The 27,175-nt window shown below is 30.5% G+C and overlaps 4 protein-coding genes and 1 long non-coding RNA gene across 10 annotated transcripts in view; 3 read left to right on the top strand and 2 right to left on the bottom strand.

Annotated features, from left to right (window-relative positions):
- The window catches only part of LOC124431493 (sodium-dependent transporter bedraggled), a 39,535-nt gene extending 30,488 nt beyond the window's left edge, over nt 1-9,047 (bottom strand). For 2 of the 3 annotated variants that reach the window (XM_046979480.1, XM_046979478.1), the window contains exons 1-2: nt 8,912-9,047; nt 1,900-2,812 (exon numbers count right to left, since the gene is read on the bottom strand). In XM_046979480.1, coding sequence (XP_046835436.1) covers nt 1,900-2,795 — 896 coding nt within the window. In that variant the 5' untranslated portion in view covers nt 2,796-2,812; nt 8,912-9,047. Of the gene's footprint in view, nt 1-1,899; nt 2,813-3,475; nt 3,583-8,911 lie in introns of all 3 variants that reach the window. The other variant, XM_046979479.1, reaches the window with a different exon arrangement.
- A 543-nt stretch (nt 9,048-9,590) lies between these two features.
- LOC124431499 lies at nt 9,591-12,579 on the top strand. Its single transcript, XR_006944023.1, has 3 exons — nt 9,591-9,694; nt 12,039-12,314; nt 12,467-12,579. It is a non-coding gene; the product is annotated as an uncharacterized LOC124431499 (long non-coding RNA).
- On the bottom strand, nt 12,374-15,059 carry LOC124431496 (acetyl-CoA acetyltransferase, mitochondrial). Of its 2 annotated transcripts, XM_046979484.1 has the most exons (9): nt 14,867-15,059; nt 14,600-14,737; nt 14,410-14,524; nt 14,130-14,323; nt 13,748-14,038; nt 13,480-13,668; nt 13,235-13,392; nt 13,048-13,164; nt 12,374-12,713 (listed from the first exon to the last, which is right to left on the bottom strand). In XM_046979484.1, the coding sequence occupies exons 1-9, from the start codon at nt 14,891-14,893 to the stop codon at nt 12,446-12,448; spliced, it is 1,497 nt and encodes a 498-aa protein (XP_046835440.1). In that variant the 5' UTR covers nt 14,894-15,059; the 3' UTR covers nt 12,374-12,445. The 2 variants fall into 2 exon arrangements, with proteins under 2 accessions (XP_046835440.1, XP_046835441.1); XM_046979485.1 differs by lacking the exon at nt 12,374-12,713 and having other exon boundaries at nt 12,941-13,164; nt 14,867-15,056.
- Nucleotides 15,060-15,317: 258 nt separating this feature from the next.
- LOC124431495 (baculoviral IAP repeat-containing protein 7-like) lies at nt 15,318-18,639 on the top strand. 2 transcript variants are annotated; one of them, XM_046979483.1, is made up of 9 exons: nt 15,318-16,292; nt 16,389-16,518; nt 16,650-16,790; nt 16,915-17,093; nt 17,170-17,214; nt 17,291-17,446; nt 17,528-17,670; nt 17,745-18,013; nt 18,100-18,639. In XM_046979483.1, the coding sequence occupies exons 1-9, from the start codon at nt 15,801-15,803 to the stop codon at nt 18,288-18,290; spliced, it is 1,746 nt and encodes a 581-aa protein (XP_046835439.1). In that variant the 5' UTR covers nt 15,318-15,800; the 3' UTR covers nt 18,291-18,639. The 2 variants fall into 2 exon arrangements, with proteins under 2 accessions (XP_046835439.1, XP_046835438.1); XM_046979482.1 differs by having other exon boundaries at nt 15,325-16,292; nt 16,593-16,790.
- A 2,120-nt stretch (nt 18,640-20,759) lies between these two features.
- On the top strand, nt 20,760-26,271 carry LOC124431412 (baculoviral IAP repeat-containing protein 7-B-like). Of its 2 annotated transcripts, XM_046979307.1 has the most exons (4): nt 20,760-21,008; nt 21,118-21,396; nt 24,381-25,253; nt 25,356-26,271. In XM_046979307.1, the coding sequence occupies exons 3-4, from the start codon at nt 24,447-24,449 to the stop codon at nt 25,710-25,712; spliced, it is 1,164 nt and encodes a 387-aa protein (XP_046835263.1). In that variant the 5' UTR covers nt 20,760-21,008; nt 21,118-21,396; nt 24,381-24,446; the 3' UTR covers nt 25,713-26,271. The 2 variants fall into 2 exon arrangements, with proteins under 2 accessions (XP_046835263.1, XP_046835262.1); XM_046979306.1 differs by having other exon boundaries at nt 20,760-21,396.
- The last annotated feature ends 904 nt before the right edge of the window (nt 26,272-27,175 follow it).

Here is a 27,175-nt window from a genome sequence, read left to right on the forward strand (position 1 = left end):
GAGAAAGTCGATATGGATGCCACGACGATTATCAACCTCGAACGCGATGATATCTCGAGCGTGAAAAGAAAGGAATACGTCCTTTCGGAGGTTTTCTTCGAGGATGGATAATAATAAAAGGGACCCTTTGTTCTTAGGAGCGTGGCTAAGCGCACGTGCCACTTCGGGAACCCCGCAGTGTTCGCCATGCGGGATCCACGCTTCTCGCGCACGAGCCCGGGCTAACACAACTTCCGGTTAACCGATGCCACGAGGGAGAGAACGATAGAAAGTCTTCGCGATTCCCGTGGGTCTTTTAACGACACGTATCCGTTGTTCCTTTTTTTTCCATCGTGACCGACGATTCTTCATAACTTTTCTTCTTTCTTCTTCTTCTTCTTCTCCTTCTTCTTCTTCTTCTTCTTCTTCTTCTTTAATTATTCAAATGAAATAATTGATTTTTGTGCTCGACATGTGAAATTTTTAAAGTTATTCTTCTATGTGTCTATATATGTTCGTTATATTATTTCTAAATTTTAATAATTTCATGTAATTGTTATCTAATTATATTAATAAATACGTAGATTCGAATGAGTTTAAAAATAGAAAAATTATCGTCATAAAAATGCTTAACGATATATATTTATAATTGGGATATATTACGTGATCAATGTGTTAACAGTAGGTATTTCAAAGTTATAAATGACAATGAATAATGTAAAAGAGATCGAACGACATACGAGAATATTTAACGTGAATAATGTTTTTTTTTAAATCGATTTGACGATCTATATAGACGTGACTGTTATTGTAAATAAAACCGTTAGACGAATATATAATCGTCTACGTTTCCTGTGTTGTAACGTATATACATATATGCGCATGTATGACCATTAACATAGGCCAACCATGCCAGAGAGAATTCTTTTTTTTTTTCTTTCTTTCTTTCTTTCTTCCTTCATTTTATTTTCCTTATCACTGAGAACTGCCTACCCTCTTTGATAACTCGTTCTCGTTCGACGACGCCCGCAGCTGCCGTACGAATACGTCAAACAAACTAAACTCTTTTATTCGATTTTGACATTTGAAGAGAACCGACGTTTATATTTGATTATTCTTATTCAACCTTACTGATTATTTAAATACATACAATGATCTTACAATAGATGCACTATACAAAGAGAAATAGTTTCGATCGAATTTAATAGATTGTCAAAGTTGTTCTTTTATACACGAATGATATTTTATTTTTGTTTAGAAACTTTGAAAAGAAAAAAAGAAAAAGAAAACCCATCAATGAGATTATACTAACAAAAGTGTCATAATAGATTAGTGCAATAGGTGACATGAAAGTTAGAATTTTCCGCTTTCATGAATCATACGTAATACTCTCGAGTGTGTCTCAAACGATACGAAAGCCAATCGAATTTATTTATTCCAAAAATTGTATCTATTTTTTATATATATAAATTTTTTCTTTTATTTTCTTCTTTCTATTGAAATTATTTTTACAGGCCAGATGATCATAGTTACGTACGAAGGCTCGTCTGTGAAGAAGATGGGGAGGAGGGGAGGGGGGAGTAGCAGAACGATTTGAAATAGTTTGCACGCTCGTTAAGTCGTGCCTTGGTAAATACTTCCGGCACAAAATTATACTTTTCAGTCAACGTACTCGTCTATCTTGTACATGCGAATGTATTCCTACATTCTCACACAAAATATATTTTATTGGGCACAGTTATATACCAATAAATATTATGAATAATTTTCTTTTTTTTTTTTTTTGATTTATCGTCTAAAAAAAATCCCAGGTTGGGTTAGGTCGTACAAAATCGCAAACATATATATCAAGAATACACACGAGTAAAAAAAAAAAATAAAAACAGAAAAAAAGAAAAGAAAAACAAGACAAATCCTTACCCGGTGAAGAAGCCAACAGGTTCACAAGACTGACCAGACTCTTCCAAGCTAACAGATCTATTGACTCTGCAAGAGTCCTTGGAACCATGACCCTTTGTCCCTTCTGCCCAAGATTTACGATGAACTACGCTCTGGAAGGATCTCCTTTTCGTATCACGTAGGAACACACTCTCGTCTTGGACACGTCTCTTACATTTATCTCGTAGTTCAAGATCAAAATCAACGAAGCAGGAGTTAGCTACCGTACGAGATGAAGATGATACTTCATAAAGTGAGGATTCGAATGCTGGATTATCAAGTTCTATGTCCTCATAACTATCGCTATTTCTTCTGCGACGATTTTCTAAAGAAGACGATTCTTTTTTCTCGATCAGTGGTATAGCAGACGATGATATCGATCTATTCGAGCCAGCAACATCATCCTGATTACTTTCACTATGATCCTCGTTGTCCTCGTGTTCAGCAAGAAAATCAAAAGCACTGTTGATCTCCTGCGCCTCGAATGTCTCTTCCTCCGAAGAGCTAATTATTTCTGAACTAGCATGATCAACAATGTCCCGATGATCCTGAATGATCCCTGAACAAGTTCGTCTAATAACCGGTTCGAGGTTCCTCGTGATGTCACGTATCCTCTTTATAGTATCCGATGAGACAACGTCGATTCGTTTCCGGATTGGTACAACCTGATCATGCCCCAAGGTCACCAAGACATCACCGTTGTCACTATCGTTCTGAACTTGTTCCTGTTTCACGGTCAGGGACAGCTTCTGTTCCAACTTTGGTGGACAGACATCCAGTAGATGTTCCTGTTCCTCTGGCGTTGGATCAGTCAATGAAACTCTTGGCACACATACGTCATTTCCAAGATCGATCAAATCACAATCCTCCGACGCCATTTTTCTAAAATTTACACCTATAACGTAACGATAGATCATTAGATAGATAGATAGATAGATCATTAGGTCATAGATAAATACTTCGTTATCGAACGCAACGATTGATTGATTTTTCATTTTCCTGAACTTCAACTTTTTCATTCTAATCGAACGAAATTACACAGGAATTTCAATTATTTTCTTCGTTAGAAATATACGATATAAGAATCGATTGACTCACCTAACTTTCTTAGAAATCGAAAGGTTATATTGAGAAAGGATAAATCATTTAAGATCGAAGGAAACATATCGAAATTTTCAGGAATGTCTGATCCGATAGAACTCTGAACAATATCTGCGATCATAATCGAATAATAACTGCGAACATAAATTGTTGGAACATCCTTCTAACCATCGTTTCTATCATTAGCAATGATTATTAACTATACGTTAATCACCTGATTCTCGAACAGTAATTGTTTATTCAAAGTTATTCGCAATAAATCTTCATTATCGTGCTTTGTAACACGTTAGATATTAGAAACATATCGAATATTTAATCTAAGTATTTAGGAAGTAATAGATAAGGAAAGATTAAATAAATCTTGAAAAATAAAATGAAGAAAGTAAAAACGTCAGTGCATTCGCTTTATCTTGGTAACATTCTAAGGTATGCTCCCACGCCTTGAGAATGCACTTACGTTGCACAGGATTGCTCTTCCTAGTGCTCTCCTTCCTTATCCGGGGTACACTTTGAGTTCATGAATCCCAACGTTGTGCTTTTCCGCACGTCCTCTTTTGTGTCATCCTACGAGATAAAAAAAAAAAAAAAGAACTGGAATTTATCTAAAAATCATTCTATTCTATTTTCTTTCCTGTCTTTGTGTAGGTGTGCCTTTGTGTGTATGAGAGAGAGAGAGAGAGAGAGAGAGAGAGAGAAAAAGAGAAAAAGAAGAACAAAATATTAAGTAATAGAATTTTTATATATACAAGTTGAATTCTCTTTTTTTTTCATATGAACATAAACAAAATAAATAAATAATTTGTAATTCGCATATATTAAGAGAAAAGATTATTACAAAATATATATATATATATATATGAAAATCTTCCAACATAATCTTTCAACGAGTTCAATCGTATCGAGTTCTGCGGACAACGTGAGTCATTCATCAAGCGATTTATTTGTCCAACCAATGGAGAGAACAAAATGGTACGGTCGATCTTTCTCTCCCCGAATAATTTTCTCTACCACTGGCTCTGTTTAAGAGAAAGAGAGAGAGAGAGAAAGAGAGAGAGAGAAAGAGTACATCGCAGTACTTACTTTTAAAGCATGAGATTAAAAAAAAAAAAATAAAGAAGAAGAAAGAGAGAAGAACGAATCTGAAAGAACAATAAACCTAAAACACTTATTATTCTTTTCGATAGTAAACGTAGTCAATAACTTATTTGTATTCTAATCGTATACTAACATAAGAAATCGTCCTTGGATCAATACGTACACAAAGAAAGACACAAAAAGAATGATTTATGAGTATTGTTTTTCTCGATCGACTGATCAATACTTAACAAAATTCGAAATTCGATAATTCATACTTAGCGACTAAAAAATTGCACACGTCACATAAAAAAAGAAAAAAGAGAAAGAGAGAGAGAGAGAGTATAATATATCGAACGTGAGGATAACAACAGGTTGTAACCAGACAGTATCGTATGTCAAGATCAGAGTGATCGATTTCTTCGATAGATCATTGTGTACGTTGCTTTAAATTCAAATATGCGAAGTGCGGGTGGTGTGGTCCCGCATCGCAAACAAAGATACCAAAGTAATCCCTTTGTTTCATTTTGAAAGTGCGACTTTATTTGCTCTTTCTATCTTTCTCACTTTTTAATTTATATCTATATGTAATATTAATCATTATAATCTAACATTATCGCACAAGTATTACTATGTACACGTGGTTTTTTTATTTTTTTTTTTTTTTGTTTTTTTTTAATATCCTAAACGTACAAAAATATATTTCTAGAAAAAAGAAAAGAACAGCAGCAAAATACATTAATTAAAATGTTTTTTACATCTCTTTGAAGTTCCATAGAAATTTTTTTTATAAATGATTATATATAATTTTTCGATAAATAATTTTTTATATATTACTACATTTACTACATACACATAAATCAACGATGTTTATATCCTAGTGAAGATTAACAAGTGTGTTTATTTACGAAATAATAATACAAAAAAAGAAAATGAAAAGACTATGTGTTTTGATTGAAACACCTTCTCTCTGACCGATCACTGATACGTCATATATTGTAAATAAATCTCCGTATCTCTCTCTCTCTCTCTCTCTCTCTCTCTCTCTCTCTCTCTCTCTCTCTCTCTCTCTCTCTCTCTTCCGGTTCTTCTCTGTCGACTACCGAATAAATATTTATCTTTATCCGTTCGTCCATGGCACCTTATTTAAAGATAGATCTTTTAAAGTAGTTATTTCAATTTATACTTATAACGCGCGTATAAACAAAGAAATTTTCATATATTTTATCGTAATGAATATCTACGGCTTTGAAACTTTTCAAGGATCATCATCTCGTCTGAATTCAATCATTGTGAAAAAAAAAAAAAAAAAAACTACATAATATAATTAAATATAATCGTGTTTCGAATAGATAAAAAAAAAGAGAGATAGGAGAAGGAAACAACGACAAAGTACAACGATGGAAAATTTTTTAAACGTCGTGCGAAAACTAATAAATATATTAATAATATAAAACAGCTGTTTCCCCAAAAATAATATTATTTCGTAAAAAAAAATTGTCTCCTTTCTCTTTTTTTCCTTTATAAGTAAAAGAAAATAATAAATTTACTTATTAATATTTAATTACGAATAATACAATTTCTATTAATATTAATATATCTATCTTGATGAAAGTTTTGAAATTTCTTTCTAATGAAACAACCGGAAACTAAAAATTCTCATCCATTTTCATGGGTAAATTCTAATAAATTCAAATGACCTCATAGAAATAATAATAGTAAATATTGTAATCGATTAAGGTTTGTGTTTTATGCTCGAAAGGTAACGAGTAACCGGACCTTTTCAATAGGCAACAGCTCCACATAGCACGTTCATGAATCATGTTGTCGGACAACGCCTCAAAAAAAATATATCGCTGATGTTTAATATTCCATTTAGAGTTCTACGTTTATTTGGTAGTAAGTTAATTAATTTTCCTTTTATATATATATATATAAAATTATCGATAATTATGTTGATAAACTTATGATGAAACTAAAGAGAAAAAGAGAGAGAGAGAGAGAGAGAGAGAGATAAAAAAATAATAACGATAGTTCATAGGTCAAGTTAATAAGAAATTCGAGAGATTTAATAATCAAGTTCATGGTTTATCAGAAAGACGACATCTTTATAGAGAAGGCGTTTGTAAGAAATGTATGAAGTAAAACGAGGTATGAGATAAGGATAATATTAATAATAATTAATATCCTTCTCCTAGTTCATTTAACTTGAGAATAACTCGTTCCAGTCAACAGAATATACGATAAAATAGATAGTGAATGCATATATATATATATATATATATATATATATATATATATATATATATGTGTGTGTATTCTTATCAAATTATTCTATCGAAAAGGAAATAGAATATTCTACAAAATAAATCTAGGGTATCTCTAATAAATTTTCGATAAGAAAAATTACATACAATATTAAATTGAAATAATATATGTACGTAGAAAGTTTATTAACAAATTATCATAATTTTTCTTCATTATAATAACATTATTTTATAAGTATAAAATACAGATAGTAAAATTTTTAGATCGACGTGGGACACATTATAGATCTTTGGAAATAATCAATATCATTATTGTGTTCATCATAAAACTTTGGGAAATTTAATGAAATTTCTTGAATTTACACAAGTGGAGATCTCGAATTTTTCATTTTATTCGTTCCGATCTATCGATATTCGATATGAACTATTTACAAAACGATCGAGGATTAAACAATGATATTATCGTTTGTTTTTGATCGATAATCTCGAGAAATCGACTTATTGTTGGCATAGTTTCTTTTTCTTTTTTTTTTTTTTATTCTTTCTTTTATATCTTTTTGTTTTTCTTTTCTTTTTTTATCCCCATTTTTTTTCAACGATACAAACTAATATCTCGAAGAAATAATTTCATCTAGTACTTCTATACAGTAAGACTTTCATTTGACGGTAGAAACTAAACGTTCTATGTCTCTATCTCTCTCTCTCTCTCTCTCTTTTTCTCTACGTATACGGTGGCTCTCCAAGTTGTACAGTGCACACAGAGCAGAAAGTCCGAAGATCGGCAACGATACTTGCTTCGAAGGCCAACCACTCTCGTTCGTGGTGGTGTACCACGCTTCACGACCCACCCAAGGGATAGAAACGCAATCCTTATGATAAAAACTACAAGTTGCCCTTCCTCGCCGATTCTAACTTTCCTTTATTCTCTGTTCCTTCCTTTAATTCTTAACAAACGTACAACAATTTTCGAATAGACCAAAGGAAAGAATAAAATAATGGGAATAAAGGGACATAAAAAAAAAAAAAAAAAAAAAAAAAGAAAAGAAAGAAAAAAGTATCAATTAGAAAGATAATAATTTAAAGAATCGTTTAACAAATCTAAATGTTATAAAAGATAATTACGTAATATGTTTCTACGAACGATAATTGAAAAGTTATAAATTGCTATAAAAAGTGGATTAGTCATTGGACTGAATCGTTCGAAAGTCATTAATCGAAAAGACAAAGATCGATTTGGTCTTTTTAAATGAACAAATGGTTAAAAAGAAAAATAAAAAATAATAAAAAGAAAGGAAATGATTGCTTATAAATAATCTTTATAAAAAGATTTCCAGATGTTCCGTTCGATGACAATTTCCGGTTCCAAGGAAAGCAATGAGAAAATTGGCGTATTTCACGACAAGTGTCACGGTCTAAAAATACTCATTGTTTATGTTCTTTTCATGCGTAAGTGGAAAAAAAAAAAAGAAAAAAGAAAAAAGAAAAAAAAAGAGACGAAAAAAAAGAAAAGAAAAAAGGAAACAAGAAAGATGAGATAGAGGAAACGAAGAGAAAGGCAGATCTTCTCCTTAGTCCTGCATCTTAAACACGGCTGATCCGGTTTAATTGTTATGCTAGTTGTTATGCTCGGTTATTTTCTATTGCGATCGTAATTCTATGTGTTAGAAAGGATATATTCTTTATGGGGGAAAAAAAAAAAAAGAGAGAAAAAAAAACAGAAAGGTGGAACTTCGAAACCGCGAGTACAACACCTGTTACGGTGACCCGGAAATATATTCAAGGATCTCTCGCTTTATGTCGTCAAATACGAAAAGGATAATAATTTTTTTTTCTTTTTTTTTTTTTTTTTTTTCTTTCTTTATATTCTTACATACAGGGTGTCCTAAAATACCAACCAATATACACATCATTCCTATTTTAATCTTATTTATATATATTGATATTAACGTCACAATTAAAAATCATAATACCTATCATATATATTTCTGTCAAGAGTGATAATAAACCAATCAATCTTTTTTATTCGTCCCCAAGAAAAGATAGATATTTAGAAATTTCGTAGAAATCGTAGGTGGGGCCTCTACGTCCATTCGTCAAGGCCTCCCTCGGATGAATTACAAAGTGAATGTTCGTTTTTCAAAGGCATTCAAAAGGACGATGCACCGTACACATTCCGCCGATTGTGAGAGCATCCAACTTTCTCACCGTCTTCTTTTTCTACGATCCATAATAACCAGAAAAACCACGTCGAAGACAAATTTCTAATATTTAACGCTCGAATTGTGAAAGTTCGAATAAACGTAAATCGCGGGAGATTTAAAACGGATAACTTTGGTCACGTAGTATTCTATGTTCACATACTTCAAAGTGAAAATCTAAACGAATATATATATATATAGCTCGTTTCGATTTATTTAACCAAAGCTAACGAATACTTAGAAATGAATAAAATTGAAATGCACATTAGAATTAGAAAGTAAAAGATCGAAAAGAAACGTTCTTAAAAAGGAAAGAAAATAAAAAAGTCAATATGGCGTAAATGAAATACTTACGTCTTTAATACTCTTTGTCTCTCGAAACTCGTTTGTAATTCGTTCGCAGGCGTTTACCTCCTCCTCCTCCTCCTCCTCCTCTTCCTCTTCTTCTTCCTCGTCCACCTCCACCACCACCACCTCCTCCTCCTTTCCGAACACTCTTCGGTACGGTGTCACGACACATTCGGGTCACAGAAGAACGTCGTACATCGAGATGTTGTATTCCTCTTTGGTCTCCTCATCTCCTCCTCCTCGTATTCTAATAGAACGTAGAACTCACTGGTACACCAAGGAATAATAATAACTCGGGATCGACGATTTTTAACATACACTTCACTCGCGCATTGCACCGTCCCGTATGATGACTATTAATAAATTAACCATTTGTCGAATTTCAAAATTATCTTTTAATCTTTACATATAATCGCGTTTAAGATTTTATTTTTAATTTTACGGTGCACCGAATGGGAAAAGAAAAAAAGAAAAAAAAATCACCGATCTTAACCTCACGACACAAAAATATTCTCTTTTTTTAATGCTCTAAATTTCTCCTCGTGATTACCGATAATCTTTCTTATCTTTCATTATCTTTAATTTGTCCATTTGCTTAATGATTAAATAATATATTGTTATACAATAAATTAATTAAACGTACTTCACAGAGTGACGAGATTTCACGTCCGTATTTCAAGACGACCTGCAGCAACTGGTTCCTAAGGAGCGGCGGCCCTTTCAAAAGTTCGTGAACCGATCGAGTTCGACGATCGCAGCGCCATCTGAGAAGCTTACCCTCGCTCCTACGTATACCATGCATCGACGTTCTTCTTCTTCTTCTTCTTCTTTATTCTTTATTCTTTATTCTTTATTTTTTTCTTTCTTTCTTTCTTTCTTTCCTTCTTTCTTTCTTTCTTTCTTTCTTTCTCTCTTCCTTTACCACCTCCACTTTTCTCTTCGAGCCAAGCCTACAAAGAAACAAATTCTTTTCTTATATGAATTCTTCACGAGATCAAACTTGTATTTCGTTCTTTATAAAATGATAAATCCTCGAAAAAGAGAGGGAAATTGACGGGTGGCTTACTTCCAAAAGAGCGCGAAATAAATGACCTTTCAAATTCGTAACGATTAACCTCTTTAAGAATAAATGATCGAATATTGAAACACAAAGGGAACATTTCTTTTTTGTAATTAATAATATTTCTTCGTGCAAGATGATTTTCTATTTGTAAGAGAGAAGAAACATTTATTAAAAAAAAAAAAAAAAAAAAAAAAAAGAAAAAACGAAAAAACCTTGTTAATATTATTCTATTCTTTCTAATTATGGTGCAATCTTGAAAATAATTTCGAAATTGAACGTGAACGTATTTAATTGAATATCCTTGACAAGGTTAAACGCTTCGATAACGACTGCAGTGCCACCTTCGATTTCAAATAATTGTATGATAATTATATTCGAATCCGCGCGCGCGAAAATAAAATATATTTAAATATCATTTTGACGACGTAAAAAGTCGTGAAAAGAAGAAACAAGACTGACCTTTCAAAAGTTCACGAATCGAGGAAGAGAAAGAGAGAGAGAGAGAGAGACAGAGAGAAAAATCAAGCGAAGGGAAGTCTGTCTGTATATCTGGTTATAGAGAAGGTCAAAATCCTCTCAACTCGTGCGTGCTTCACTATAATTGTCTAACCTCAAATTATTTCTAAATTAGGAATGAACGAGCAAAAGTTGTTTTTTTCTGTTTCGATTTCTTTATCGAATACGTATCTATAAGTCTTTCTTCTAATATTCATAACGCGTAGATCCATTGTAATCGAGAGTCACGACGTATTTAAAATTTAAATTGAGTTAAAATAAAACGATCGAATAAATTGTACGGTGTAAACGACGTCAATGCTATAAATCAGTCACTTTAATACGCGACACTCAAAAATCATTTAACTTATGTTACAATTATTATTGACGATCTATCAAGATTCTATGCATCATTATATTTGATAATCGATCATTAAAAAGGCGATAAATATATCCTGTTAAAAATTTTTCCTACGTACACGTATATATCTAATCAAATGGGATTATCAAACAAACGCGTAAAATTTGTAAAAATTTATCGTAATGATCGTGAAAATGACCGAGGAAATATCATTTCTTACGTTATAGTAAATGTCTTGCACTTGCAACTAAGGAAGCTTTTTAACGTAAAGTGAATTTCTTGATTCGCCCTAAATGGATACTGACTTGACTCCCTTCTTCTTCTTCTTCTTCTTCTTCTTCTTTCTTCTCTTCCTCCTCCTCCTCTTCTTTTTCTTCTTCTCTGTCTCTCCCCACCCTTTCTAACTTTTTTCTCATTCACTATGCTTTTCCTTATATTCGTTTTATTCGGTATATAAACCTCTCTTTCTCTTTATTACTCTAAAGATCTTTACAAAGTTTCTATTATGTCTTTTCGACATAATAGTATAATATTCTTGGTTCTCGTAAGCGCGTGCCACGTAGGCGCCACAAGAAACGAGTACCCGACGGTATTCGCGTAATGCACGCACTGAAGAAGAAAACGGACACGACCCTCCGAGAGAAGAAAAGAGAAGAGTATGAGAGAAAGAGAGAGATAGATACATAGATAGATAGATAGATAGATAGATAGATAGAGAGAGAGAGAGAGAGAGAGAGAGAGAGAGTCAGAAGATATTAGGTACATTCACCGATTCCACTATACCGATCCTTGCCGTCCGAATAGAATTGCATCGAGATCGGTTGAGAACCCTCTCCCTTTTTCCTACTATACGTTCAAGAATGGAGGGGGTAATCTTTTCAAGACGCGTTACTCACAACCAGAAGACGATTAGTGAATCTCTTCGATGGACTTCTCGGTGGAAAAGGTCTTACGACCCTTCGCAACAATTTTCTTTACTTTCATACACTCACCAGACTGGAAAAAAGTTCCAATCGATTTTACACAAATATATTTAGTTAGACACGCGATGTAAAGGGTGTTCTCCCTCTCCTTTCCTATCTCCCCTCTCTCTCTCTCTCTCTCTCTCTCTCTTTCTCTCTCTTTCTCTAAATTGAATGTATTTTTTAACACAACAATTTAATCGATTGGAACAATCTACAAAAATGTTGTTTACTTTTTACATGATATTTTAGAGCACCCTTATATACCATGGTCACTTTGTTGACACGCCACTGATGACTGCAGTCAGAGTGCATGAGGCCCATGTAAGAGTATGCGAGGAGTTTGTGTCGAGGAGAGGGGCGAAATGGACTGGTAAGAGAAAGGTGAATACATTCAGGTATACAGAGAGGAAAAGAGAGAGAAGATGTACAGCGAAGGCGGACGAGTTTCGAATTGACCTAGCAACTTGCTCTTCTCGTTCAACTATACACGAAATCTTATGAGTCTAACGTGGAAACTGTTCCAAGGTTGACATCTAATTAATTATATATTTTTTAATGATTAGTCAAAAATCGAATCATTAGAATTCATGATATCAATGATTATTAACAATTGAAATTATAGCAAATTTGATAACATTGTATATTATGTTATTTTTTCATGACATCAATTCTTTAAGTCTCCTTTCTAAGAGATCAGAATCCAAACGATGTTTACAAAGATATTGACCTTCCAAAAAGAGAACTGGTATTTCATATCGATATAATTCAAGATACGCTTCGTTTCCCAAAGCCGTAATATCAACTTCTTCCAATTGATATCGATTAGCAAAACGTAAATGCAATTCATCCTTTAAGATGTCGCAAAGAGGACAAGGATGCTTCGTATATAGCGTTAGTTTTGGCGGAGTTGAAACCGAGTGGTACCTAAGGAATGATAATAAATCCATCTACCTATGAAACTATCTTTTTTATCAAATATTTGATTGTGACAAATATTTAACAATAAATTATGATATTTTATCATCATTAAAGATTTATTTTCATATCATGACATATGATTTTTCTATAGAAAATATCAACATATAAAAATATTTTTAATATAATATATATATATATATATATATATATATATATATATATATATATTGCGAATATAAAATAATAATTAAAAAATATAATCTTGGAAGACTTCTGTAATATCAATTAATTTGCTTTCCAGGTTTTTTTGTATAATAAAAACCTTTGAAAGTTCACTTACAATTTTTCAATTAAAATAGAGGAAGCACCACCGCCACCATTGCAAATAGATGCAACACCTTTTTCTCCAGACTTTAAGGCATGCACTAAGTGCACGACGATTCGAGCTCCTGACATCCTATAAATTTGAAAATACATTTAATATACATTATTATCTTAACACTAAAAATATCTAATTGATTGTTTACCCTATCGGATGTCCAAGAGATACCGCACCACCGTGTACATTTACTTTCGAAGGATCGATATCAAGTAATTTTTGATTAGCTATAACCACAACGCTAAAAGCTTCATTAATTTCCCAAAGAGCTATATCATTTTTGTTTAATCCAGTATTTTGTAATAGCTGCAATAAATGATCGAATAAATATGATTTTGAGAATTAAGTTTAATACTCTTAAAATAAATATTAATATAAAAAAAAAAACCTCACAGTGGGAACAGCAAGAGCAGGTGCAATTGGAAAGTCAATGGGATCAGTTGCAGCATCTTGAAAACCTACTATACGAGCCAAAGGTTTCAGATTTAACTTTTGTGCTACATCAGTGGTTGTTAAAATTAAAGCAGCAGCACCATCATTTAATGTTGATGCATTTCCAGCGGTTACAGTTCCGTTTTCTTTCTATATTAAGAACAGAAAAATATCGCAAACTAATTTGTTATATACAATGATCATTTATATATTATGTTGAAATATTTACCTGAAAAACAGTATTTAATTTGTCAAATTTATCAAAATTCACTTTTTTGTATTCTTCATCCTCTGCAAAAATAATATCCGGTTTACCTTTTTTCTGAGGTACATTAACTGGTACAATTTGATCATTAAAAACTTTTTTTTCGTAAGCTGCAGCACTACGTTTGTAACTATTAATTGCATATTTATCTTGTTCTTGCCGTGTGATATTAAATTTTTTGGCAATATTTTCGGCGCAATTACCCATATGACACTTGTTATATACATCAATCAAGCCATCAAATACAATGCCATCCTATTATTAAATATATCATAAAAAACTTTAATTATAATATTAAATATATTATAATATTAAATATTGTTCATATGTAAAATAGGAATTTTACCTCAAGTTTTATACCACCATACATAGTTTCACCCCTTTTAAGATAAAATGGTACATTGGACATAGATTCCATTCCACCAGCAAGTACAATTTCTTGATGTCCGCATTGTAATGATTGAGCAGCAAGCATTATGCTCTTCATACCACTTGCACAGACTTTATTTATCGTGGTGCAGATCGTTGACTTAGGTAGCCCTAATTTATATAAGATTTATACAAATTACAAATTTACTTTTAATATTATGAATCATTAATATAATTAACTATGATAATAAACGAACCAGCAAATAAAGTAGCTTGTCTAGCTGGAGCTTGACCAAGATAAGCTTGACAAACATTTCCCATGTATACTTCTTTAACGCGATCTTTATCTATACTAGCACGTTCAATTGCTGCCTAAAAAATACCAAAATAAACTTTCTCATTATTTATATATACAAACAAATTATTAATTATTAGATAATCAATTACTTTTATAGCAACTGCTCCAAGTTTAGTTGCAGATAAATTAGAGAGCGATCCAAGGAAGGAACCCATTGGTGTTCTGGCTGCGCTGACTATGACTACATCATTTAGTTTTATCTTAGAACTATAAGCACGGAGACCAATCTGAAAAGTAATTTCTCATATTAATATTAAATAAATATTATTTATATATCTCATATATTATTATATCTTATTTTTACCACACATATATATATATAAATTTCAAAAGAAAATTCATAAAAATCAACTTACATTGGGAATTCTTTTTACGATGGGCATTTTAAAAAATAAAATATTGTAATTATAAATATATTAATTACAACTAAAAATATTTATATCACTATGTGATACGTTTTTATGTTTTTATATTAATAATTCCATAAGAAAATCAGCAAGTAAATATTCTACTTGTTCTACTATCAGTGAATTAAGTTGATTGGTTATCGCTATCATCAATATCAATAATGTAATATAATTTAGCATTTTATATTTCTCATTATTATAACACTTATATATAGCCAATTTTTATCTACGATTAAATAATTTTATATTAAAGGTATTTGTTTTAAGTAGAATGTTTAAATACTCGTTATTATAGAAGAATATTTAAACAAATAATAAATCCTAAGGAACAAGGTACTAGTAATCACAATAGACATCCCTGATATCAAAACTAATATATATTCCTAACCCTAAAAATTGTAATCTTAAATATTGCCTATTATTTTTAATTGCCTTTATTTATAAAATTATATATATAAGCTTTTCATTTAATTTATCTTACAAATTTCTAATAGAAATAATTATAAAATAAGCTGAAAGGGTTCTCATTTATTCGAACAAATAAATCAGAGAGACGTATTATTGCGCCATCTAAGTTAAAAAGATTCTGATCGGACAGAATTTTCCGTTAAAATATAGAAGATTTTACACATTATTTTATTCGGCACGTTGATCTGTTTTATTTTACGTGACTTTACTTTTTTCCTAAAGAAAATGACGAATTTTTTATTGAAATTAATTTCTTTCGGAAATTCTGTAGGATGAAATTTAAGTGCACATAGAATTGGATAGAGCAAGCGAAATGAGATATATAATTTAAATGATCAAGTATTTTCTCATCTATTATTTTGCATAATTGAACAAATACGATCTTTAATAAGTTAAATAAGATTTTATTTTTACAATGAACGTCGAAGAAAATAGATTGAGAACGTTTGTTGATTGGCCTACTCATGCTGCAGTAAGTGCAGATCGCATAGCCAAAGCAGGATTTTATTATTCTGGTATAGGTTTGGAAGTGCAATGTTTTTTATGCGGTACAAAAATTTCTGAGTGGAATTATGGCGATCAAGCTGTAACTCGTCATCGTCAAGCTGCACCTGATTGTCCTTTTGTTTTAAATCCGTCCAATACTTGTAATATACCTTTATTACCAGCATCTGCTAATGATAGAGATTTATCATCGTCCTCTTCTTCAGTGGAACAAGCCCAATCCGAAAATGTTACAGAATATCAGTGCTATCTTTCAACAGCTGTAAGAAGTAATGATCCTCAAAGACAATACAAAACTTTAAGGCAAAGATTAGAATCTTTTGCTAATTGGCCAGTATCTAATATAGTGTCACCTGATAAACTTGCTAAAGCAGGTTTTTATTATTTACAACAAGCTGACTTGGTAATTATTTGTGTGAAAAGTTTTATTTTTAAAAATGTCACGTCTTAAAGCCGTATTAGCTTTAAAATAAATGTTATTTTATATTAAAAAATCTAGGTAGAATGTGTTTTCTGTCGAGGTATTATATTACAGTGGGAACTTGGTGATGATCCAGAAAGAGAACATAGAACTCACTTTCCCAATTGTGATTTTTATATAAGAAGAGATAATGAAGATGATGTAGAAGGTATGTTATATTACTATGTTATTATAAGACCTGGAGAGAAAATATATTATTTATATTTTATATTCTCTTCACAGATTTAATAAAATTAACTAATGTAAAATTAATGCCTGGTTCAACAACTGATTTAAAAGATTTAGGTATTCAGGCCCATACTGTACCACGAAGATTAAAACATGCAACATATGAAGGTAGACTGAGAACTTTCGATGGTTGGCCTGTAGACCTAAGACAAACTCCAGAGATGTTAGCTACTGCAGGATTTTATTATGTTGGTAAGAATTATGCTTCTTTAACTTTGATATAAGTTGACTTCAAAAGACTGCTTGTTTTTCCTCTCTAACTTGAATAATTTTATATAGAGTAGAATTTTTAAAAGAATAATAACATCTTCCATAGGAACTGAGGATCAGGTCAGATGTTTTCATTGCGATGGTGGTTTGCGTAATTGGGAAGCAACGGATGATCCCTGGGTGGAACATGCAAAATGGTTTCCAAAATGTGGTTTTGTTAGCATTGTGCAAGGGCCAGAATTTATAAAAGAATGTATTGATAATAGACCACCTTTAGATCCAGCTGTATGAATTATACTTATTAGGTTTGCCTTCGTTACAGATCACTCGTATTACAATAAAATATTTTCATATTTTACAGATTGTAGGCAATGTATGCGATAGTAGACCACCTTTAGATCGAGCTGTATGTATTACGATTATTATATTTGTTTTTAATACAGATCGCGTATATTGTGAGAAAATATTTTCATGTTTCATAGATTGCAGCCGAAACATCCGAAACATCCGAAGCAACCGAAAGTAATCCCGATGAAATTTTAGAAATATCTTCTGCAACACATCCAACAGTTTCAACATTACGTGAACAACTTAACGATGCATTCTACGAAGACATGCTTCAATCCGAACCAGCCATGGTTAATACAAAAAATAATTTATTTAATGCTCGATGATGATATATTATGTGAAGTAAAATTTTTTTATTTCTATTGCTACAGGCAGCACTTGAAATTGGTTTACACGTTGAAGGAGTGAAAAAGGCTTTAAAAAAACGAATAGAAGAAACCGGTGCTCCTCACGATAGTGCAGATCAACTAATAGCAGATGTCCTTCGAAATCAAGCTATGGACGAAGATTCTCGGTATGTAACGATAAAAATATTTATTTTCTAAATGTCTTAGATAACTATACGGACTTAATCAACCCAATCATTAGAGCTGAAAGCCAAAACACTAATTCATCAATTGACAATTCATTGGATGTAATACAATATTTTTTGAGTCTACTTATAACCGAACAAACACTGAATACTAGTGCAAGGTCGATGAATAATTCAGAAGATAGTAATACCTGTCCTACAATAAACAGGGAAAATGAAAGGGAGAATGTACAGGAAGAATGTACAAATTCTACACAAAGCTGTGAAATATCTGATACTGAGGATAAAGTACTACAGAAGGCAAATACTAACTCTGAAGTATCTGGTAAGTTATACTGATACAAGTTATGTATATGTAATGTGATAGAGAATAATTTAATAGGGTAGAGACTTTTATTTATATTTTTATAGATTCGTTAGCGGAGGAAAATAGAAGACTGAAAGAGGCTCGTCTATGCAAAATTTGTATGGATCGTGAAATAGCTGTTGTATTTCTACCATGTGGTCATTTGGCAACATGTGTTCATTGTGCTCCTTCTCTTACTTATTGCCCGATATGTAGGCAAGAAATACGTGCCACTGTTCGTACATTTCTTTCCTAAGATGCAAACTAAAATTTTAACAGATATCTTATCTTTCTCTTTAGAAAATTCTCGCTCTCATCATATCAGCACTCTTTAACTTTTACTCGCTTTTGTTATATTATCACGCTGTTACGATATTACTATGTTATCTATAAATGAAGGATTTATATCTGTATAGATCAATAACAAAATTTAAAAACGTTGAGAAAACAAGCATATTCGAATGAGGATAATCGGATAACGTAGCGACGAAAGAATCATTTTTTTTTTTGATGAGAAATTTACACGAGAAGTTTTAGCTTAATTTATTTAAATAACAACATTGACATATCAATCATTAAATAAACATAATCTATACTACATGGTACAAGGGATTTATTAATTAATAAAATCTTATATTTGCCACAATATTGAACGTATGAATATAAGAGCTTTATGCAAATATAATATTTTTAAGAAGTCAATTAATGCAATCGCTATTATTTTGCAACGCGTTTATTTTTATTTAAAAGAAAAAAAAATAACATGATAATATTATATTAAATATAAAAATTGTAATTTATTTTACTATTAATTTGATGATAATGAATTAAATGTTCCTATCTTTTCAAAATAATCTCATATATATATGTATACATATATTTTTTTTTCTTCATCTGAAATTTGAATGGATTTTTTTCTTCGTTCTTAGATGATAGTAATAAGTTTAAAATTAGAAAATGATTCTTAAGCTAAAAGATAAATTATAGGTAAATGAAAACACAATAAAAAATACAAGGCATCCATCGTATCCATCTTGTTCTTTTATACAAAAAAAAAAAAAAAAGAAAAAAAAAGAAAAAAAAACTTTTGAACACGCATCTCCTCGTACGCTTATCTGTTTTATGATTAAAAATACTATGTAAAATTTAAATATATATATATATATAGTGTATTCTGTTATGTAATTGGAAACAACAAATATTATAACTATGAAGTCAAACAAATCTGTTTACAATCTTTGTTAGTAAATATTATAGATGCATATATGTAATGTTGACTGTCTATTACTTAAAAAAAATATACAAATTAAATCATTTATAAAATTATTTTTCTATAGCATATTAATTTATTAGATTGTCAACAATCCTTAATACATATGACTCATTCATTCATAATGTTGAATTGCCTTTAACTATCCTCATATAGCTATGCAAAAAGATTCTTCTTTGATATTTTTGGTAAGTTTTTATTTAATTTCTCAAAAACATGAATATTTATAATCAAACTGGGATTAATCCAATAAATTATATCGATTGTATTTTTGCTTTTAGATAGTCCTAAAAGGAAATTCTAGAAGAACTGTGCATTTTTTTTTTTTTTTTTTTTTTTTTTTTTTATTGAAAAGGAAGAAGAAAAGATTACTTATAACAGTGAGTTATTTTTATCTATTCTTTTTTTTTAACCTTTCCATTATCAATTATAGTCAATAGAATAGAGGAAATTCCCTAAAATGCTAATGATTTATTTTTATTATAAAATGAAATCTCTCTCCCTTTCTCTCTTTCACTATTTATCCATCTATCTCTCGATATAAGTAAAACATAAATGAATTAAACTAATGTTATATATCCTTGTATATTTCAGATATCCAAGTATATAATTTTTATTTTTGTCTGAATACAAAAAAAAAAGTTTTTCATTATATATCCCAATGACTCAAACTGAAAGGAAAGTTCTAAGCTATAAAATAATACCAAAGTTTGTATTTAAAATATCCATTGACATTGATAATATTGCTTTTGTAATCATCTATCAATAATTGCCATAACTTATGTAAGTTAAAAATATATATACATATATTCTTCACATGAGATTCGAGTAAAATTATTTGCTTTCTTTTTTTCAAACTTATTTAATTTTTGTATTGGATTTTTTTTTCTTTTTTTTATTTTTTTTTTTTTTTTTTTATTTTTTTTTATTTTATTTATTACATTTCTCATAAATGTCTAATCCCGAAAAAAAACACGATTATAAAAGGGCAACGATTTTCTAATTGTACTTATAACTATTTTTATTTTATTACAATTTCTACCTGAAGTAACCTTTGTAATTACGACACTGCTTTCACATCCATTCCTGTAGATGACAGAGAGAGTAAAGTAACAATAAAAAGACTGCTAAGATGTGGCAACGTTGTACAAAGAGTTATGGGAAAGTTGTATACATTATACCTTTAGGAAAGTTATGCTATTTTTGTTTATAATTAATTATTAAAAATACAAAAGGAAAATTTATCCTTCAGACGTTTGTCCTTCTTTGTCTTTTAAAATGACAAACGTAGTAACGAGACATCATAGTAAACAATTTAAAGTTGCCTCGTTTTAATTATTCACCAATGAGAAAAATGTGAAGATATTTTTAATAGGAGAAGAATGTTAAGAGGCGGGGGAGGGGGGAAGAAAGAAAGAAAGTAAAGAGAGTAAAGAAAAGAAAAAAAAAGAAAGAGAGAGAGAAAAAAACAAATGAAATATATCAATCAAATTGAATGCAGATGGCAGTATTCTATATTTTATAATACGGCCTCGAGTTCGAAGCGAGGGATTTTGTGGGGTTCTTCGAAACGAACAGCCATTGGTGTGTCTTTACGTGCAGCTGCTTTCGTAACAACACCCATACAACGTCGCGCATAGAGCGTCTGAATCTGATCGTATTCGTTCCTCTCGTATTATTTTCTTCTCTCGTCTTAAGTTAATGGTACATTCCTATTTATTTTTCAAGTTTACATACGTTCGATTTTAATAATAAAATCGATATCTATAGGAGTGTAAGTGACGACGTTCTCGATTTAAAATTATTATTATAGAAAGCAAGCAATAGAGGAAGCAGGAAAGAGAGAGAAAGAGAGAGAAAGAGAGAGAGAGAGAGAGAACAAGAAGGAAAGAGAACGTGCCGTTTTCGTGAAGTATCGACGCATAGTCGGACGATTCTCAACTTATTAACAAGGATTCTCGAAAAGACGTTTTCTCTCTCTAATCAACGTAAATAAAATACGTTTAATCGTTTGGCAAAAAGAAGAAAGAATATTTCTTCGTTATTATCCTTGTGAATACAAGAGCAAGAGATCCGTCAAGAAGATATTAGCGTATGTATATCTTTTGTTATAAATTTCATGATGATGACGACAATCGACGACGACGACGACGACGACGACGACGACGACGACGACGATGATGTCGTAGTTCCGTTCTTTACACAGAATCGATTGTTTCTCTTTTATGTTTCTTTTATTCTCAACAGAACGTACTTATGGCTAACTATAATATCTACCTTATTTTCTAATCTATATATATATTTATATATATATATATATATATATATATATATATATATATACATACATATGTAGATATATATCTACAAATAAATATTTTAATAACCTGTCGATATTTCTGTTTTCTCTTTTTTTTTTTTACTATCTTTTTAAGTAGCACTCTTTCCATATGTCGTTAATTACGTTACGTCAAAGATAATCTGTTTTTTTTTCTTTTTTTATATCTTTTTTTTTATATTTAAATTTTCATTATCGAATTCATGGGTATACAGATAATGTATTATTTTGATACACTCACTATCCTGGGGGGGTAATTCGTTTACCCGCCCTTTTTTAAAAATCGCATTTTGATTGGTTATATCCTTTTTGTTATGATTATTAATAATATGAATTAAATTTTATGTATTAAACTCTCGAATATATATCATGATTTTTCTTCATATTTCATTAATTATTTCTTATGAAATTGTATATTATAAAAGAGAAAAAGAAAGATATTAGACTTTTTTACAAAGATATATTCCTTTTTTTTTTCTCTCTTTATACCGTTACATTTTATATAAACATACATTAATCCATTGTATATATCGAAATGAACGTTCAGTAATCGATCCTATCACGTGATCTGTGTAGGATATCGATATATCAATACTAATAATTATACGTCACATTTTTAATCGATTTTTAATAATCTAATGACGAAAGATTAAGCGTTTCCTAACCAAACAAAAAAGTAGAGAAGGATAAATTAAAAAATAAGAATTAAAATATATATACATATTAAACGTTGATCAATGAATCACGCCAATTAACCAAGAAATTAATAAGTAGTATCTATTTTTTTCTTTGACGTAGTAGTTCATTGTTAAAAAAAAAAAAAAAAAAAAAAAAAAAAAAAAAAAAAAAAAAAAGAAAGAAATTTGTATAGCCCCTGTCATATGATATATACTACGCTGTGATGGTCTCTCTCGTTTGACTAACTTCCGTTACACTCCCACACTCGAAGGCGCCGTTGCCACGTAACTGATAGAATCATGAATGGAAAAAGAGAGAGAGAGAGAAAGAGGCGACGCGACGCGACGCGACTAAGTTATCAAAGATATAGAAAAATACATACGTATATTCTACAAATTTTACATGACGCCGTATCACGTGATAATATCGTGTAAAAATAATGAGAATTTTACTTTTGAGTAAAATGATAGCGTTTCTTCTTCTTTAGATAAGTCTATTTGTAATTCGTGAAATGTAATCAAAAACATGATATAGATTTAATCAGACCTCCATTTGTTTTTTTTCTTTTCCTTTGTTTTCTTTCGATATATATCAGTAAATATCTTTCCTTGGAAATATCAAATTTCCTGCGTGCTGTGTTCATATAGAAAAGCATAACGTCATCTTTCTCTCTCTCTCTCTCGCTCTCTCTTTGTATAATATCCTGTCTTAGTTTTTATCTCACCACACAGGAATTTAAAACGTCGAGAGAGATTATTCCAGCTTGAGTCACGAATAAATCCTCTTTGAACCTCTCCACGAATGAACTTTGTGCTAAAGAAAGAAAGCTATATATATATATATATATATGTAATATGTTTTTTTCATAAACAATAGGAAGAGAAAGTTTCGTAAAATATTATAAAATTATGATTTTTCGAAGAAAAAACGCTTTAGAAATCGTATAGATTTGATATATTTCAATATTGTTTTGCAACAAAAAGATATTTACTAGATAGTACAAAATTTCATATTTTATTATCCTTCATTATAAATAAACATTGTATTTATCGAAAATACTGAAAAAACAAACTGGCCGACATATTGGGGAGACCCTTTCGTAGGTACGTACCTGCGTGTATCCGCATTCATTCCTATGGATGCACGCCCGAGTAATATAACAATAAAGGAATGTGGAACGGTTCTTGATCGTGGCAACGTTGCACAGGGAGAGTTGTACACGCGAAGATATTACCAAGTTATTCTTGTAAAATATATTTTAATATTGAAAAATAAATATATTTCAACGTTAAAATAAATTTTAATTAAAAAAAATTTATATTTTGCAAAATTAATATATTTATATTTAACCATAGGAAACGTTTCAAAATAATTTTATTATGCTTGGCGGGAAACATTAATCTTTCGTCATTATTTTAAAAGAAAAATATAACGCTAGTATGTGCAATCAAAATTATTATCAATAATTATTTTCAATAAAATATTTAGAAATTTTAATATATTTTATCTTTAAGAATAACATGAATATATGATTTATTTTCATGATAGAATAAAATCGCTTTCTGATAAAGATAATAAGCTGATTATCTTTAAATTAATGCGTATTTTTACTTCCACGTATTTATTGCAATGATTAAAAAATTATGAAGAAATGTATCTAAGATATATAACAATGCAACAACACTTAATAGAGGATTCTTGAAATATTTGATAAATTTTCTTGGTAGGGATCAGGTAATAGAAAGGGGAGGATCATTAAAAGAAATGGTCAAAGGATGGGCGTCAATTTTTACATTCCTGTTGGTAAAGGGCGGAATAGATTTATTTTACCTGCATTCCTCGAGCTCCTCGTAGCGTTCAGTCCTTTGGGAAACGTCTTGTCGAGTGGACATACTTTTTAAACGCTCGTCACGACGATATAAATTTCTGTCAAGTTAATTCCGTTGAGTTTCTGTTAAGAACATATAGTGTATTTATCTGCAAAATAATATAAATTCAGTTCAAATTCTTTTTTTATAATTGCAATTTGAATCTGACCATTCTTTGGTTTCTTATTACAGACTTTAATACAAATAATTGATACAACATTTAATTCAAGTGCAACAAGTGTAACTAAAATTACAAACATGACAGACATTATAGTAGAACATTTACCAAACGAATCATTGCCAGTCAGAGATTCTGGCGATGTAAGTTTATCTTCATCACCAGAGATAAAATCAGTAGATGAAGTAGATAATGTCGGTTATCGTTTTGAATCGGAGAGATTAAGAAGTTTTGAAAACTGGCCTGTGAGTTATATAGAACCAGAAAAATTAGCAGCAGCTGGTTTTTACTATCTTGGCGAAGGAGATAAAGTTAAATGCTTTGAGTGTAACATAGAGATATGTCAGTGGGTAGAAAATGATGATCCAATGGAAGATCATAAACGTTGGTCGAATAGGTGTAGATTTATTAAAAAACAACCATGTGGAAATGTACCTATAGGGGCAGATCCAAATACTATACCACCAGTACAATCTAGTTTAGACGTTTGTGGAATTTATCAAAATTCTGAAAATGACACTCTTACGGCAGAGTTACAACTTTTAAGTACTGCCAAGTTAAATGCTATGGGTTTAGGTCGTACAAAGGGACCATTGCATCCTGACTTTGTTAGTTACGATGCAAGATTAAAAACGTTTATGACATGGCCAAGATCAATGCCACAGACAAAAGAGCATCTAGCACATGCTGGGTTTTATTATACGGGAAATGGTGATCAGACTCTTTGCTATCATTGTGGAGGAGGCCTTAAAGATTGGGAACCTGAAGATGATCCCTGGGAGGAACATGGAAAATGGTTTCCAAAATGTTGTTATCTCCTTATGGTAAAAGGACAAGATTATGTAAATAAAGTCACAGGACAGCAAACATCGCCCATTTCGACAGAGGTAACTTGTTATATTCATATTAATTCCTATTTCTTTGAACTAAATATTACTTTTACAAATTTGATTATTAACATTTTTTTTCTTTCTTTTTCTTTTTTTCAGGAGGCATTGCAAATGAACTTGCCAAGTTTTATTAAAACAATTGAACCATTATCATCATCGAATAATGGTGGAGAAAATGGTCAGGTCGAGAATGCCCCTGGGCCAAGTCACAGAATTGAGAGTTGCTTGAAAGTAGAAGGATCTGCAGAATTTAAAGGATCTAAAGATACGAAAGCGCATTGTAGCAAATCCGTAGATGACGCGAGAATTTGTAAAATTTGCTATAACGGAGAATTAGGTGTGGTTTTCTTACCATGCGGCCATATGGTAGCTTGCGTGGACTGTGCACCAGAAATGACAATTTGTGCTGTGTGCAGAGTTCACGTAGCAATGAAAGTGAGAGCCTTCCTTTCTTAAATTGTAAAAATAATTTGTAAATTCTACGAAATGTGTTAAATGAAAAGGGAACTATTAATGTATAACTATTGCATTACATTTCTCTCAACTCGATTCACGCACGTATTCACACATCCCTGCCTTATGTGAATAGTTTATAAATCATATAGAATTATTGTAACAAGTATTGTAACTAAATCAACTAGTTTGTAATATTTATGTAAAGTATATTAGGTATTTTACAATTTCCAACATTATGCCGTAGAAATATACAAATAGATGATCTCAATGGAAATTAAAAAGCATAAAGAAAATATGCTAAAATAAATGGTGTAATCTCCCGGGATTAATATATTTGGAAGAAATATGTTATTCAAAACATTGTAATATATCCATAGTTGTGACATTATTAATGTATTTCCTTCAAATTTATATCCAAATTAATTGACGTATTGTGATATAACGAACGTATCGTATTAAGAGCTTGTAATTATATTTTGTATGATCAAATACTTATTACGAACGATTGTTAGCTTACAAATAAACTTTAGGAATATAATTAAAATTTCTGTAAACTTTATTCGATTGAGTCTTATTTTATTTCCCTTTCATTTTTTTTTCTTTCTTTCTTTCTTTTTTTTTTTTTTTTTATATACTGAAATCGCGCATGCAATTGAATTTAACTATATATCCACTAATTGTACTTGTCTTGACAACACGTGTACTATTTATATCATTCACTATTTTCTATAGTATATGGGATTGTTATAATATTCATAAAATACATTATGTAAGTAAAATACATAGTCTTTATTAGGTGTATAACGCAATATAAAGTTCACTAGGTGTCATTTATATATATATATATATATATATAAATATATAAATATATAAATATATATATATTTATTTATACATATATATATAAAGCACATGAAACATTGATAGTAATTATAAAAAGAAGTCCCTAATGTGTAAGTATATAGTGTTAAATAATACTTTATCAATATTTCTTATGATTAATTACCGATATACTAAACTTTAACATAAGCTTAACAGTGAATAAAGATATTTTTCCAAAGTGCATGAATTATACACAGGTTTAATATTATTAAATAGTATTCTCTTTGCATGTAACATTACATTTGCAATTATAACACATTATATTAACATATTAAATTTATATCAATATTAGACAGACAAATGTAACATTACATAGAAAAGTGGAAAATCAGATAATTGGTCGTGTAATTTGTGTAATCTTTTTGCAACAGATGTATAAAAAGGGAGGCCTTTTCGAGACATATGTATCTTATAGTTAAAATGGCCAAACCTTTCAATAGAAAGATCAAAAGTGTGTGCTTATTATATCACAGTTATCTCAACGAATTGCATTTTTAAATAACCGTTTAAAATATGTCAATTTAGCTAAATAATTACAGTGAGAAATAAATATTGACCAATTATCAATGTTATTTTTATAC

Source organism: Vespa crabro, chromosome 21 (genome assembly GCF_910589235.1).
Source record: "Vespa crabro chromosome 21, iyVesCrab1.2, whole genome shotgun sequence".
NCBI lineage: Eukaryota > Metazoa > Arthropoda > Insecta > Hymenoptera > Vespidae > Vespa > Vespa crabro.